This window comes from Armigeres subalbatus, chromosome 3 (assembly GCF_024139115.2).
Source record: "Armigeres subalbatus isolate Guangzhou_Male chromosome 3, GZ_Asu_2, whole genome shotgun sequence".
Classification (NCBI taxonomy): Eukaryota; Metazoa; Arthropoda; class Insecta; order Diptera; family Culicidae; genus Armigeres; species Armigeres subalbatus.
This window is the reverse complement of record NC_085141.1, coordinates 395,892,734-395,908,556: the sequence shown is the minus strand read 5'-3', so window position 1 is coordinate 395,908,556 and position 15,823 is coordinate 395,892,734. Positions and strand designations below refer to the sequence as shown.

At 41.6% G+C, this 15,823-nt stretch overlaps 1 protein-coding gene across 1 annotated transcript; it reads right to left on the bottom strand.

Moving 5' to 3' along the window:
- Window positions 1-1,059: 1,059 nt before the first annotated feature.
- On the bottom strand, window positions 1,060-11,413 carry LOC134223988 (mitochondrial import inner membrane translocase subunit Tim23-like). The gene is made up of 5 exons (XM_062703212.1): window positions 11,271-11,413; window positions 11,129-11,211; window positions 10,862-11,067; window positions 1,393-1,642; window positions 1,060-1,333 (listed from the first exon to the last, which is right to left on the bottom strand). The coding sequence occupies exons 2-5, from the start codon at window positions 11,134-11,136 to the stop codon at window positions 1,072-1,074; spliced, it is 726 nt and encodes a 241-aa protein (XP_062559196.1). The 5' UTR covers window positions 11,137-11,211; window positions 11,271-11,413; the 3' UTR covers window positions 1,060-1,071.
- Window positions 11,414-15,823: the final 4,410 nt, after the last annotated feature.

Below are 15,823 nucleotides of genomic sequence, written 5' to 3'. Positions count from 1 at the left end.
ACGATTTACTAGCAACAGGATCTGCGCAGGCAATAAATTTTCCTCAAGGCTAGATTCATCCACCTTGTCTGCCGGATAAAACGCATCAACAACAATACACCAATCTTGTCTTGTATTATCTAGTCGTATTTTTTTTCCATCCAACCATGCACGGGAAAGCTAATAAATAAATAAAAATAACATCCAATTTGCATACGAAAAAACACACCGCCATGGAATCACGCCCTCCTACTTACTGGATCGCGCTGCAGCTCCACACGTGAGTGCCGAGATAAGGATAATGAAGAAGGATGAAATCGCGAAACTTCCTCCCCGAAATAAGCAGAATTTATGCTCTCGGTAGATTTCTCCTGATACCACGCACCAGGCGAAGTATGCGAACGTCTTAATGTATGCATAAACATATTGTCGAACATAAAAAGGAAAAGTCGCGATTTGTGTACCCACCGAAAATGCCGATGTGGGAGGAAAAATCACGGCGATTACCATTTTCATTTGGTTGACGTGTTTGGCATTTCGGCGGGCGCGAGCGGGAGGAATTCTGATTGAGAGCTAACGAAGCATGGGCGGTAAAGTGGAATTATATGGCACTTGGGTGTTTAAGGATGCTGTTGCAAGCTCGTATACAGACAATAAAAATTAGCATAAGAATAAAATTTGCTGAGTTGAGTTCGGGAAAATGGTGATACAGCGAGATATGATTACAATTGAACTTAAGCAAACCCATCTTGAAGTGCTTGGTTTAATTGGATTGGTGCGTCAAGTGTTGTGTTTTTTAGACTAACACTCTCAGTATGTATCTGATTAGAAAATTTTAGAAGAAACGTTTTTGGTCATCATCAGTGAAATATCTCAAGGCGTTTACCTGCATTATAACGAATTAGTACTATCATGTAATTCTAGTCTTCACACATACTTAGCCGGTACTTGAAAATAATAGCCTTGGTTAGAAACATATCTTTGGATACGAACAAAAAAATGCATTATATGACCAGAAATAAAACTGGTGCTGCACAATCATGCTAGAGAAACAAATAAACATTTAAAACACAACCACAGTTCTAAATTTATTCAGCCAAGTACAACTTTCTTCAAATGTTCGATCAAAACATGCACAGAACTGAGTATCAATCCGATTCCTCCATTTAAGCTTCGCCCTATGGATGACTTGATCATCAGTCCGGTACAACCTCCAGCCGCGATAGTGTTCCAAGCATCATCTTTTCCACCTCTTGCCAACTGTAGCAACACTCCAGTGGAACAGTACAACAGTGCGACTGCTCCGAGGATATTACTCATCGATTTTCCTCGTTTCAAAAAATGGTTGAAAATCCTTAAATTAGACAAAATTTCTTATTTAATTAAATTTACTAGAATTAAAAAACCTCTTACTGTGTGACTCGAACGTTTCCGCGGAAGTCACGAGTCGATGTGATTCCTTCCGCTATACCGTAGGCCCCTCCTCCGGCAAATCCCGCAGCAAATGTACCTCCAATAAGAAAAAATGCCTTTTCAAGTCGTCCCATCGGAGGTGGATAACGACGGGGAACTTCCAGGGGTTGTGTTGTAAGTGCGCCCAGTTGATCGTCGTCCTCGTAGTAAAGATACGGTACGAGACGCTTGAACTTCTCTTTTGGTAAACCTTTGAAGGATTGATAATAATGATAACTTACTAATGATAATCCTAGGTTGACACTTGATTGGGTCTGAATCATTTGGCATAATTTTTAACTGCGATTAAAATGTGTGGCTAGGGGTCTTCCTTAGCCTAGCGGTAAGATGCGAGGCTATAAAGCAAGACCATGCTGAAAGTGGCTGGGTTCGATTCCCGGTGCCGGTCTATGCAATTTTTAGTTTGGATACTGTCTCCATTTCCCTGGGCATAAAAGTATCATCATTTTAGCCTCATGATATTCGAATGCAAAAATGGTAAGTAAACGAGGCGGCAATATCCCAGTGAGGGATGTGTAATGCCAATAAGAAGAATGAATGGGCCCAAATTGAGCTTCAGTATATCTGGTGAGACGTCCGATTCGTTCGTGACGTTAGATGCTTTTCAACACAGGTCTGGAAAGTGCAATTCAAAGATCTGGTAAGCATAGAATCGGAACCATCAGCAACAAGACTTACATGCTCCTTGGTTTTGCAGATGACATCGACATCAATGATGTAGATTGCTGAGGAGAGGAAAAGGTTTTCGTACCTTTTAAACGGTACACAGAAAAAAGATAGCTGATCATAAACCCTGTCAAAACTAAGTATCTGGTGGCAAGCTGAGAATGGGGTATTCCAAACAGTGTTGGTCCCGAGGTGGAAATGAATGGAATGCGATTTGAGGTTGTCGATGAATTCATGTATCTTGGAACACTCGTTACATGTGTTAATTATGTTAGTCGCTAGGTGAAAAGACGTGTTGCGACTGCAAGTAGAATTTTCCCCAAACAATTCAAGTGAAGCTTGTTGCAGCAACCTTAATGTGACTGAATTTGGTCACATAGGGTAAGACACCCAGAAATCGCCCTCCCCCCAGTTTTCGCCCACCTATTTTAAAACTTTAATTTCTCGTAAACTAGTTGTTGAAAACAGTTACAGTTAAAGTTTTTCCATACAAGCATCAATCAATTATGAAAAAACCTGAGCTTTAACTGTTTCCAACAACTATTTTTCGAGAAATTAAAGTTTTAAAATAGGTGGGCGAAAACTGGGGGGAGGGCGATTTCTGGGTGTCTTCCCCTATATGTCTTTTTGTGTCTTTTTAATATGTGTGAAATTCGGGTCTTACAGCTTACATAAGGTAACCCATCTGATTTTTTGTGCAGGTTTACTGGCGGGATTTTGAAGAGAGTAGAAACCTCTGCACCAGCCTTTCGATGATACCGTTGTCTAATTCCTTCCGAAGGCGTACAAGGAACATGTCGTCCAAGAAGACGTTGTTGCATCTGAATCTATGGGCATTACGTTCAAAAATAGTGAGAGAGGTCTTATGCTAACTAACTTTGTAATATTTTGAAGTCATTTTTGTCATTTTATTACAAGAGTCTAAATCATGTTGTAAGTGTTTATGTTATTTAGATGTCTATTGTCATTATGGTCGCTCAAAATCTACCGAAGCAGTTTTTACAACTCACGTAGAACATGATGCCAGAAAGAATTCAATTTCCGGTTCATAAAAATGACAAGGAAATAACTTTTGGGTGGGGTATGCTACGAAAGGCGGAAAGCATATAAGGCAGAATACAAAAGAGAGAATGAACGAAAGGCGGAACGATACAAAAGGCAGAAACACGAGAGACGGAATCACAAAAAACTGAATCACGAAAGGCAGAAATGGATTGGACTGTTTGATCTGTTGGTTCGCCTAAGTTGAAACAGTCCAATGCATTTCTACCTTTCGTGATTCTCCTTTCACTGTAAAAAAAACCAGATTAATCCACCTAGCAGTGATGGTGCCTTTCTCGTGCGAATAAAAAATAGTATTTTCGCCATACGTTCCGAGCCCATAGTCCGATTTGGCCAATTTTCGATAGGAAACAATGGAATAGAAGTCTGGGTCGAATGCGAGCAAAACGGTTGAGGATAAGTGCCCGAAAAATGAGTGACACTTTTGCTACATTTTGGTACGTGGGTGCGCACAGACACACACACACATACACACAGACATCACATCAATTCGTTGAGCTGAGTCGATCGGTATATAACACTATGAGTCTCCGAGCCTTCTATAAAAAGTTTGTTTTTGGAGTGATCATATAGCCTTTAGGTATACTTAGTAAACGAGAAAGGCAAAAATATCCTTTAGCCGTTTAGTTATGCATTAGACATCTTCATGTTTTCAAAAAGTATCAAAAATTCAATCATTATAATATATGGTACTTTTTCATTATGTTTCTTTAAATTGAAACATAACAAAATAAGATTGGTGCCACGTTTCTTGTTTTGATAAAACTTCTACTCAGTGAATCCAATGTCGATAAACTTGAACACATTTTTAATCAACCTCAAGTTTAAAGCGTAGCTTCGACTCATCGTTACAGGGAACTCACCAGAAAAGTATTCCCGAAAATATGAAATCTCATATTATTACCACTGATAAAAAAAGGCCTCTGCCTGACTTCACTACCATTCAAAGCTCCAAGAAACGATGTCGGTTGAATCACATAAAAATGCGTAAAATCTGTGCGTCAATGCCAGATATGTGACGCGGCACCAAACAAAAATAGTCAGCATGTCTGAAACTCGATTATGCATCGTACAATATGTGCTAGATTTAGTTCGGAAAAGGTATTGGAGGGTAACCGCCCCTTCGGTGGGCTTTGATCCCACGACCCCAGTACGCTAGACAGGTGCTTTTTCTTAGTACTAAGCTACGAAGGACCTCCGTCGTCCTCCGCAACTTAGCTAGCGTACTGGGGTCTAGCGTACTGGGGTCGTGGGATCAAAGCCCACCGAAGGGGCGGTTACCCTCCAATACCTTTTCCGAACTAAATCTATCACATGTTGTACAATGCATAATCGAGTTTCAGACATAGTAATTAATTTCCACTCCGGGTGGCTTAATACCCGGCATACAGGCAATTAAATTTGAATGTACTAGTCAGCACGACAGGATATGTCTTTGGTTGCCATCTCATTGCTAATGGCGTAACCCCACTCATCGCATCAAGATCACATATCCGAGAGGAAGGCAAATCTCAATCCAAATAGCTTAGCTAGCTTAGGTTAATTGACTGTGCACATCGTAGTTGCCTGTCGTGATTGGCCGAGAAACAACAAATTTGCACAGCTCCCCAAATAAATAGCTTTCCTGGATTAGAAACCTATTTTCACTGTACATGATTTGGAGTTTCAATAATTCACGATCAATAACGATGCCGGCCTCGTCCTCACAGTCAATTTAGGATTAGGGGAGGAAAATTAGTCCAACACTCATTGCTACAAGAGACCTCTGCATATCTGTGAGTGCAACGGGAAAGGGATATTCGGTTAGATGATAAGGTAATCTATCCAGCTTTTTACGCTAGCTATAATATTGATGGGGGATGATTCAATCATGACAGATACTGTGTACAGATTTAATAACAGTATCCTAGTAGCCTTGAACCTTGCTTTAAACTTATTGTTTTTTCTATCTGTCATCGATTTTCACTCACTCGTTGATGAATGATTCAAAATCTCGGTAAATCTATTTTTATTCTCAGCAATAAATATTATTTCTATTTTAGAGTATTTAGATAGATATTTAACTGGAAAGCTCCTAAACATCAGATTCAGATAACATGGAGTCCGTAACAGGCGATTTGTGAATATCTCTTTGCTTAGTCCTCGATGATTCCCTAAACCCAGAAGAAGATCAGTAGAAACCTAACGGCATCCAACGAGGTGGGGGCAAGAAGCCTCTTTTTGGGTTGCTAATGGAGAGCCTCGAATCGTATGTTGGTAATGGGGATACGTTCGTTGTTTTCTGACGACGGATTTGGAGCATAGTTTTAGAAATGCTTATTAGGAAATTTCAACCAGTATTGGACTTTATGTAAAAAAATCCACAATTTGTAACAGTGTCCCCTGGAACCCTGCTTCAGTATGATAATATATCTGAGTTTCTATTCACTGAGTAATAAAATCCATAATTTAAAATAACATTTCAACTTCAATTATATTGTAGATGTTAAAACGTATCATTGGAAGATATTTTGACTCTACAAACAGATTCCACTAATCAACGTTTCAAATATTACTTAGTTTTTGTTGGTATATATTTTTGAAGTCTCAGCTAAAAACCGTGTAATCAAAGTCTGTTTAATGATGTATAAGATCTGAAATGATGGTTAACTCACATGCAAAACCTTATTGTCTTGATCTGAGTCACATATTGAAATAGGTATCGTATTACAATTGGTATCTCACGTAACGCTACGGTATACATGTTTTACGTAGTAAAGCATAAAAAATCTGACCATTTCTTCTAAGTTCATTGCGATTCATTTTTGAAAATGGTCATTCAAGTCTAAGACCGCTTTGTTCCTAGTTGGTCTAGAACTGCTCATTGAAACCATTTTCTATGAGAGAAACCAAAGGTTCGGCCATTTCCTTACAGCATTCAATTGACTGTTATATATTGTAAATTTGTCCATCCGGGCTACAATATTGAAGATTGTAATAATGATCCTCGAAGCTTTCGGTTGCCCCATTGTAGAGTAAATAACGACACAGCAGATGTCAAAAGGGGTGATTTAAATTTTATAGCATGGCCTGCGTGAAAAGCTGGATAGTAAGTCGCCTTGGTAAGCGACTATTTATTTATTTATTCCGAAAGATTTATTTATTCTGAACGATTTATTTATTCCGAACGCGTGCGATCGTTCTGCTGTTCGTAACATGAAAAAACGCGCACTCAGGAAGGCAAATCTCCATCCAAATCAATAAAAATCCTTCAACTCTCATTTCCAAATTCAATCAAACTCTCGAGTAGCACACCCCAAGCAGCACGCGCAACATCTTTCAAATAGGTGTTTGTTCCCAATAAATTGCATTGAAGACACTGTCAATACATCGAGTCACATTCTAGCCACTTTCCAGTTTCAGAAAATCACAATGTTTCATTTCCGTTTAAGTGGCGTCGCAATATTTTACCCATCTGACTATGGGTGGTTTAAAATTCGAAGTGTTTCATATCAGAAACAAAACAGATAAGTTGCAGAATTAATAACACTTCGGTTCATTGCTGTTACGACAATGTTTCTGATATGTTACAAAACACTTTGAGCTCAGCTGAGCAGTATTTTATTTTTGACAGTCCCCTGCATGTTCCGTATAAGGTACAATGAAGTTACAAATGACTTTGTTGTTTATGTAGTGCACTTGTAGCAGAATCTCCAAATAGAATTGTTGGTGTGATGGTTATAGTAGCAGGTTGCAAATCTCAAGGTCCATGGTTCGATTCCTGGTTGGTATTTATGTTTTTATTTTCATTGTAGTCGCAAGATGTTGCAAATAGGCTCCACCTCTTGCGCTTTTTCTGTCACAAAGGAGTTCCAAATACGACGTGTTGTGCATAAGTCAGACCTTTAGTAAGTCACACCACGGTTGTTGTTACTCACTGAGAAACAAGAGGTGTTGCTTGGGACATGTTACACACAGGTCACAGTTACTTATATAAGACCAGATTCAGTCACAATTATGTTGGTGCAACCAATTTCGCACGACTTGTGTTGCTGGGGCTTATATGAAGAAACAGGCACGGCAAATGCTGGGTAAAGCGTACCATTGGTACTTCGCATACCTGAAGGAATAAAATAGACCCCATCTCGCGGTCCTTAGTCTCTTACCTCTTATGCGGTCCTTACCCTACCTCCCCGTGGTGCTGGCCGGGATACGAGCAACCTTAGGGAAGATCGGGTAACCAACCCCGGTGGGAACTGTGGTCGTATGCTGACAGGGAAGGGGGGGGTTGTTCCTCTCCGGAGGTGCAAATCTTATTGAGCGTCTGTTCTCCATGTCAGGATCGGCTCACAACAGCGTCTGTTCTCCATATAAGGGGCAGCTGATCATCATCCGAGTGCCAGCAAGGGACTCTAAGTGAAACTGTGCACCATGGTCCACCGGAAATTTAGAGGGTTTGGTGTCAGGCCCTGCAAGCCAGCCAGAAAAAAAAAACTCACGCAACGAACAATCAACAAGAGAGTACGGACCGGAACCATCGGCGAAGACCACTGCGACGAAAAGAGACTAGCGATTGGAAACTCGGTTCATGGAACTGCAAATCTCTCAACTTCATCGGGAGTACACGCATACTCGCCGATGTGCTCAAGGACCGTGGATTCGGCATCGTAGCGCTGCAGGAGGTTTGTTGGAAGGGATCAATGGTGCGAACGTTTAGAGGTAATCATACCATCTACCAGAGCTGCGGCAACACACACGAGCTGGGAACAGCTTTCATAGTGATGGGCGAAATGCAAAGGCGCGTGATCGCGTGGTGGCCAATCAATGAAAGAATGTGCTGGTCGAGGATCCAAGGCCGGTTCTTCAACTTCAGCATAATCAACGTCCATAGCCCACACTCCGGAAGCACTGATGATGATAAGGACGCATTCTACGCGCAGCTGGAGCGTGAGTACGACAGCTGCCCAAGCCACGACGTCAAAATCATCATAGGGGATTTGAACATTCAGGTCGGCCAAGAGGAGGAGTTTAGACCGACTATTGGAAAGTTCAGCGCCCCACGGCTGACAAGCGAAAACTGCCTGTGACTAATTGATTTCGCCGCCTCCAAGAATATGGCCATTCGCAGCACCTACTTCCAACACAGCCTTCCGTATCGGTTCTCCTGGAGATCACCACTGCAGACAGAATCACAAATCGACGTTCTGATTGATGGACGGCAATTCTCCGACATTATCGACGTCAGGACATATCGTGGCCCTAACGACCGCCGAGGTACGACCTAGAGCGACTGAAGCAACCTGATGTCGCCACTGCATACGCGCAGTATCTCGAGGCAGCGTTGCCGGAAGCGGGTGAGCTCGATGGGGTCCCTCTTGAAGACTGCTGGAATACAGTCAAAGCAGCCATTAACGACGCAGCGGAGAACAACGTCGGGTATGTGGGACGAAGTCGACGGAACGATTGGTTCGACGAAGAGTGCAGACAGATTCTGGAGGAGAAGGACGCAGCGTGGGCGGTCGCGCTGCAGCAAGGTACCCGGCAGAACGTGGAACGTTATAGACGGAAGCGGAGACAGCAGAGCCGCCTTTTCAGGAGAAGAATCGCCGCCTGGAAGAAGCGGAGTGCGAGGAGATGGAACAGCTGTGCCGTTCTCAAGATACACGCAAGTTCTACCAGAAGCTCAACGCATCCCGCAAAGGCTTCGTGCCGCGAGCCGAAATATGCCGGGATAAGGATGGGAGCATCTTGACGGACGAACGTGTGGTGATCGAAAGGTGGAAGCAACACTACGAGGAACATCTGAATGGCGCTGAGAGTACAGGCAGTGAAAGTCAAGGCAGCGGAGGAGATGACTACGTCAGTTCAGCGGACGATGGAAGCCAACCAGTCCCCACCTTGAGGGAAGTTAAGGATGCCATCCAACAGCTAAAGACCAATAAAGCAGCTGGTAAGGATGGTATCGGAGCTGAGCTCATCAAGATGGACCCGGAAAAGATAGCCACTTGTCTGCACAAATTGATAGTTAAAATCTGGGAAACTGAACAGCTACCGGAGGAGTGGAAGGAAGGGGTTATATGCCCCACCTACAAGAAAGGCGACAAGCTGGAGTGTGAGAACTTTCGAGCGATCACCATCCTTAATGCCGCCTACAAAGTGATATCCCAGATCATCTTCCGTCGTCTGTCACCATTAGTGAATGAGTTCGTGGGAAGTTATCAAGCCGGCTTCGTTGACGGCCGCTCGACAACGGACCAGATCTTTACTGTACGGCAAATCCTTCAAAAATGCCGTGAATACCAGGTCCCAATGCACCATCTGTTCGTTGATTTCAAGGCGGCATACGGCAGTATAGACCGCGTAGAGCTATGGAAAATTATGGACGAGAACAACTTCCCTAGGAAGCTTACCAGACTGATCAAAGTAACGGTGGATGGTGTGCAAAACTGTGTGAAGATTTCGGGCGAACACTCCAGTTCGTTCGAATCGCGCCGGGAACTAAGACAAAGTGATGGACTTTCGTGCCTGTTGTTAAACATTTCGCTAGAATGTGTCATGCGGAGAGCCTGGTGTAACAGCAGGGGTACGATTTTCAACAGATCCAGTCAATTTATTTGTTTCACGGATGATATGGACATTGTCGGCCGAACATTTGAAAAGGTGGCAGAACTGTACACCCGCCTGAAACGTGAAGTAACAAAAGTTGGACTGGTGGTGAATGCGTCAAAGACAAAGTACATGCTTGTGGACGGAACCGAGCGCGACAGGGCCCGCCTGGGAAGCAGTGTTACGATAGACGGAGATATCTTCGAGGTGGTCGAGGAATTCGTCTACCTTGGATCCTTGCTAACGGCTGATAACAATGTTAGTCGTGAAATACGAAGGCGCATCATCTGTGGAAGTCGTGCCTACTACGGGCTCCAGAAAAAACTGCGGTCAAAAATGATTCGCCACCGCATCAAATGTGTCATGTACAATACGCTTATAAGACCGGTTTTCCTCTACGGACATGAAACATGGACAATGCTCGAGGAGGACTTACAAGCACCATCTTTGGCGGAGTGCAAGAAGACGGTGTGCAGCGGCGAAGAATGAACCATGAGCTCGCTTAGCTCTACGGCGAACCCAGTATCCAGAAGGTAGCTAAAGCCGGAAGGGTACCATCGGCAGGGGATGTTGCAAGAATGCCGGACAGCAACCCTGCAAAGATGGTGTTCGCCGCCGATCTGGCAGGTACGAGACGACGTAGAGCGCAGCGAGCGAGATGGGCAGACCAGGTGCAAAACGACTTGGCGAGCGTGGAGCGTATTCGAGGATGGAGAGATGCGGCCTCGAACCGTGTATTATGGCGTCAAATTGTTGATTCAGTGTTATCTGTTTAGATGTAGACTAAATAAATGAAGAAACAATGAAGGATTATTATTTATTGGCCAAAATTATTAAAAATTTACGAGAATGGTAACTGCGTCAATTTCGTATCATTTACTTTTTAATAATCCAAACATTGTTCTAACAACGACCGCTTTATAAGAAATTAAAAAATGTAATCTTCTGCTCGCTGCTTTCAGCATAGCATCAAGCACCACATTTCATAATCTCTGATAGTATATTTTGGTGATTGTTTGTAAATTATACTATTAGGTACGGGATTATTGATCATTGACTCAATGCTAATTTTGCAATGGGGATTATTGCTACTTACTTCTGAATGGTATGTACGACGTTCCGCGGGATTCCAAGTTGTCCGAAGAGTCAGCTAATGCCGATAGTGGTTTGAATCCGAGAAAACTGGGGCTTGCTTTCGGTAACTGTTGAAGAGCAGCCAGCGTGAAGCAATATAGCAATGGAAAGGCTCTAACCGTCCTGTTTTGTTTCGGTGTTTTTAAATGGAAAAGTTTTCCAGAAAGCCTAAACGCAAAGTAGATAATAATATCAGTAACAATAAAAATGCAGGTGAGTAATCACTTACTTTGCCATTCTGTTTGATACCGACAAGTAATGATGCAGGAAGATGTTCTGCGGAGCTGATTTGCTTCTTGAGTCAAAAGTACGCTGCAAAAAATAGAGCTACTCTAGTTGGAGCAGTTTAAATAATTGAATTTCATAAATACCGAACTATTATTGTAGGGCAATCTCGGTTTTATATATCGGCCTATTGGTTGAACAGATTTTAAATTTTACTGCAGAGTGAAATTTTTTGCTCCATTTTACTCGAGGTTCAGTCTGATGTTTGTGACTAGAGGTGACAGCTATCCATTATGCATCTAGTTTGCACAGAATAAACCAAAATAATCGTTTCAGAATCCTAAAATGCATAAAATGCTCATAAGTGCACCGACGTGTTCAAACAGGAGTAGCGTGTGTGTCTGATTCTTATTCGCCTACAACTCACTCGTGCATCTCAGAACATTATCCATTATAAGTTTACATTTCAAAGATAACTCTTGGAACCGAACTCCTTCGCACTGTCAAAACAATCATTAATCATAATTCCCCTCATATATCTGTTTGCGTATCATGGATTAGCACCTTGACTCTCATTCCCGGTTCTGGAAGTTAGCTCGAAAATGATTTCGGAAAAAAACGAAAGCCCGCCAAACTCGTCCTGAATTACTAAGAAGGACTTCTTCCACAGCCCTCTTACTCACGAACATCCGAGAAGAATTAATGTTTTGGAAATATTACGGAAAACAAGCGAAATCCTCGGCAAATCCCCAGGAGTTTTCCCAAGAAGCCGAGAATAACTGATTGAAACCGAAAGAACATGCGGCTGCTGCCAGAGCAAGAGGTGGTGGACGCCTCCACCAAATCGATTTTCAGCTACCACCTTCGTCACAGCGGCATGGATGGTGTCTGAAAGCCAGAACATGATACGACAGAAATGGCAGAAATAACGCAAAGGCACGTGAAATTAAACAAATAAATACAAATTATTGAAAAGGTACACATGAACTGTGAATAGCGAAGAACAAGAGGATTAGAGGATATCGGTAGAAAGTCACCGCACAGCACAGAAGCAAAAAAGGATAAATTTCAAAGTCAAATAAGCAAACAAAAACACGGGCCAACAACAGTAGATTGGGTGGTAAAGCAACGGTGTGGAAAAATATTGTTGGGCTATCTCCTAAAGAAGTGTGGATTACAGCGGGAAGGTAAGTCGGGTGTATTTTTCTGCTTCAACCGAATAATCTGTTGTAATTTGAAGGGATGAGCCGTAACTAAACGGGTTATTTATGGATTTATTACGGTGCGTACTGCGGTGAAGATTTTTTTTTCTCTGCCGTGTTCGAGATTTATGTGGACCGGTCTGAAAGCAGGATGCGTTTTAGATTTGATAAAACCAAAGCAGTAGCTATCACTCGACTAGATCACAGATGTGTAAAAATTATCATTACCACTCCGTCGTCAATGCCATAAATCATCGGACTGCAAGATGAATGTGGCTGAGGACATGTTTTACATAAGAAATTTTTGTGATTGGATTGCACACTTACTTCCAGGAAACAAGGCTGGCAATCCCGAGGAAGAAAAAGGGACCAACCAAGTGGACAAACTCTCCCGGGACTGACCGCATTGAAATAGAAATTGGATGTCGAAAGTTTTCTTGCATTGTGGAAATGTATGATGTGAGGAAGGGGATGAACAACACTTTTCACATTTTTTTATATGAATAGCACTCTCACCGAATGATTTGGAACGAATGAAAAATTATTCCTGCAAATCGTGTTTGTATTTTAATCGATTTTGCATGAAACATGTGAAGAATTTACAGTCAGATTAAATAATAATATGTAAAATACACTGAGTCGCTTTATACACGATTTGTTTTTGCTAGGCTCTAGATTTTGCTTTTTAAAATCCTGAATAAGAGGTACGAGAACTGACTGATATAACCGATCGACTCAGTTCGACGAAATGAGCTGATGTATTTCTCTGGGTGTGCATGCATGTGGGCAAATAAATTCACTCATCGCAACAATTGCTATCGACCGGTTACGTCTAAATATTGATATCAAAACGTGTGTATAAACAATAATTAAACCTTCCATACAAAAAATGTTACGAGGGGGAGGGTGGGGGTCCAAAATCACTAAATTTCGCGTTACATAATTTGAGAAAGAACCCTAACATGTTATAACTTGGAGCGCTATTTTTGTGAAGCTTTTGACATATGTGCAAAAGGTATCGCGAGTTTGCATTTTTGTAGCTAAATGCATTTTTTCAATTTACATTTTTTGTGAGATTGTAATGAAAATTTACTTAATTTATATCTGTACTGTAAACTGAGCATTTTTATTTATTTTGCAAATCTGATTAACTTAATGCCAGATAATTATCTCAATGATAAACTGTCCAGCTCAAACCATTGTAGTGGTATGTGGCAGGATCAGCATCATCATCTACAATGCACACCAAGTTCATAACAGTCAGAACCGTAGCGTCCCTTTAGCGCCCTTGGCAAAACCATTGCTGAGCGCCTCTTTCGTATCACAGAATAGAATAAGAATGTTTATTGTTTAGTTTAGCTTAAAAAAGCTTAGTGGTTTAATAAGCTAAAAAATAAAATATGCATGGATTGCAGAAAACCACTAAGATTGTTTGAAAGACTTAAATAAAAACTATAAATTAGAAATTTTCCATAAAAAATTGGGAAATTGCCAATAAAGAAATCGGAGTGTAAGCATGCATGAAATAAAAAATCAGGACCTCCTGCTCATAAGGGTATAGACAAATATGAAATTTCCATAAATAATGCAAAATTTCCATAAACAATAAAGAGTTTTCTATGAAACAATAAAATATTAGCAGTTTTAGAAGCAAAAATCGCAATTATAAAAGGAGAATTTTACATAAAGAAATCAAAATGTTCCTTTGAAAAAATATTTTTTTTTCATAAATTTTTCAGTTTTAGCAATTAAGAATTACATAATTTTCCAATAAAAAAACAATTTCCCACAAAAAAATCAATAAAGAGGATAAAAAAATGATTTATTCTTTGAAAAATATAAAAAAGCCATAAATTTGAGCATTTTTTTTTTCCAATGACCCCTTCTTTAGAACGATAACATGGACAATTTAATCAATTTTATTCCTTTTTCCTGTTTTTTGTGGACATATATTTTTATTTATAATTAAGTTTTTTTTTTTGTTTCGTGGATAACTCTTTACTGGAAATTTTGCATTATTTATGGAAATTTTATATTTTTTGTTATTATTATTTGCTCATACTAAGACCGGAGTATGCACAAAGTCTTCTTTATTCAGCTCTGTTCATAGCTGCACGTCGCCAACCACACAATCTACGGAGGGTCCATAAATGGTCCTCCACCTTATCGATCCACCTTGCTATCGCGGTGTGAACGATGGATGGTTCTCCCAACAGCTGATGCAACTCGTGGTTTATTCGCCATCTCCATGTATCGTCCACCATCTGCACTCCACCACAGCTGGTACACGGCACTTTCCTCTCAAAAACTCCAAGTGTGCGTTGATCCTCCACGAGCATCGTCCAGGTCTAGTGTCCGCAGATGACTACCGGTCTAATGAGCGTTTTGTAGATAGTAAGTATGGTTCGGCGGCGAACTCTGTTTGATCGGAGCGTCTAGCGGAGTCCAAAGTATGTACCAGTGAGCCCAAGGAGAAGCAGTCTTCTACCACTTCGATTACGATTACGTCCCCACCGGTACACACTCTGTCTCACGTTGTCTTCTCTTGAACTACTAATCATGTACTTTGTCTTCGACATGTTGATGACTAGTTCAAACCGGTTACCTTCGCTCTTCAGTCTGATGTAGGCTTCCTTCGTCTTTTCAAATTTACGTACCATAAAACAATGTCATCGGCGAAACAAAATAGTTGAACGGACTTCGTGAAAAACGTACAACTCGTGTCAATTCCTGCCCTTCGTATTACTTCCTCCAAAGCAATGGCGAATAGCAGGCATGAAACACCATCACCCTCTGAGCGTTTCAGAGGTTTCAGAGAGAATGAAACACGAACTACGCACATCGCCCTATCCATCGTCGCCTTGATCAACAATATCAGTTTATCCGGAAATCCATGTTCGTGCATTAGTTGCTATTACCGAACTCGAACGATTGTATCATATGCGGCTTTGAAGTCGATGCTGAGTGGACAAATTGTATTCGCGGCATTTCTGCAATATCTGGCGAACGGCGAGCACCTGGTCTGTGGTAGAGCGTATGCCCATGAATCCCGCCTGGTACTGCCCTAGGAATTCTCTTGCGATTGGTATTAGTTGGGAGAGTGCCTTGTAGACGGCGATCAACAATGTGATTGCACGGTAGTTGCTACAATCTAGCTTATCGCTCTCTTTGTAGAGACCTTACATCCACATCTGCCGCAGAACCTACTCCTTCTAATTCTTGGTAATTACCCAGTGCAGCGTTCTAGCCAGTACATCGCCACCATTTTTAAATAACTCTTATGATAACTAGTTGATCAACCTCAAGGGCGTTGTTGTTTTCCAGCCGAACAATCTCCTTCTAGATTTCTTGGAGTTCCGGAGCTGAAAAACGTATATCTTGCGCTCGTGCTCCCAGGTTCGTCACCATACCGTCCGCGTTTCCTGCCACATCGCCATTCAAGTGATCTTCGTAGTACTGCTGCCATCTTTGGATCACCTCACGCTCGTCCGTAAGAA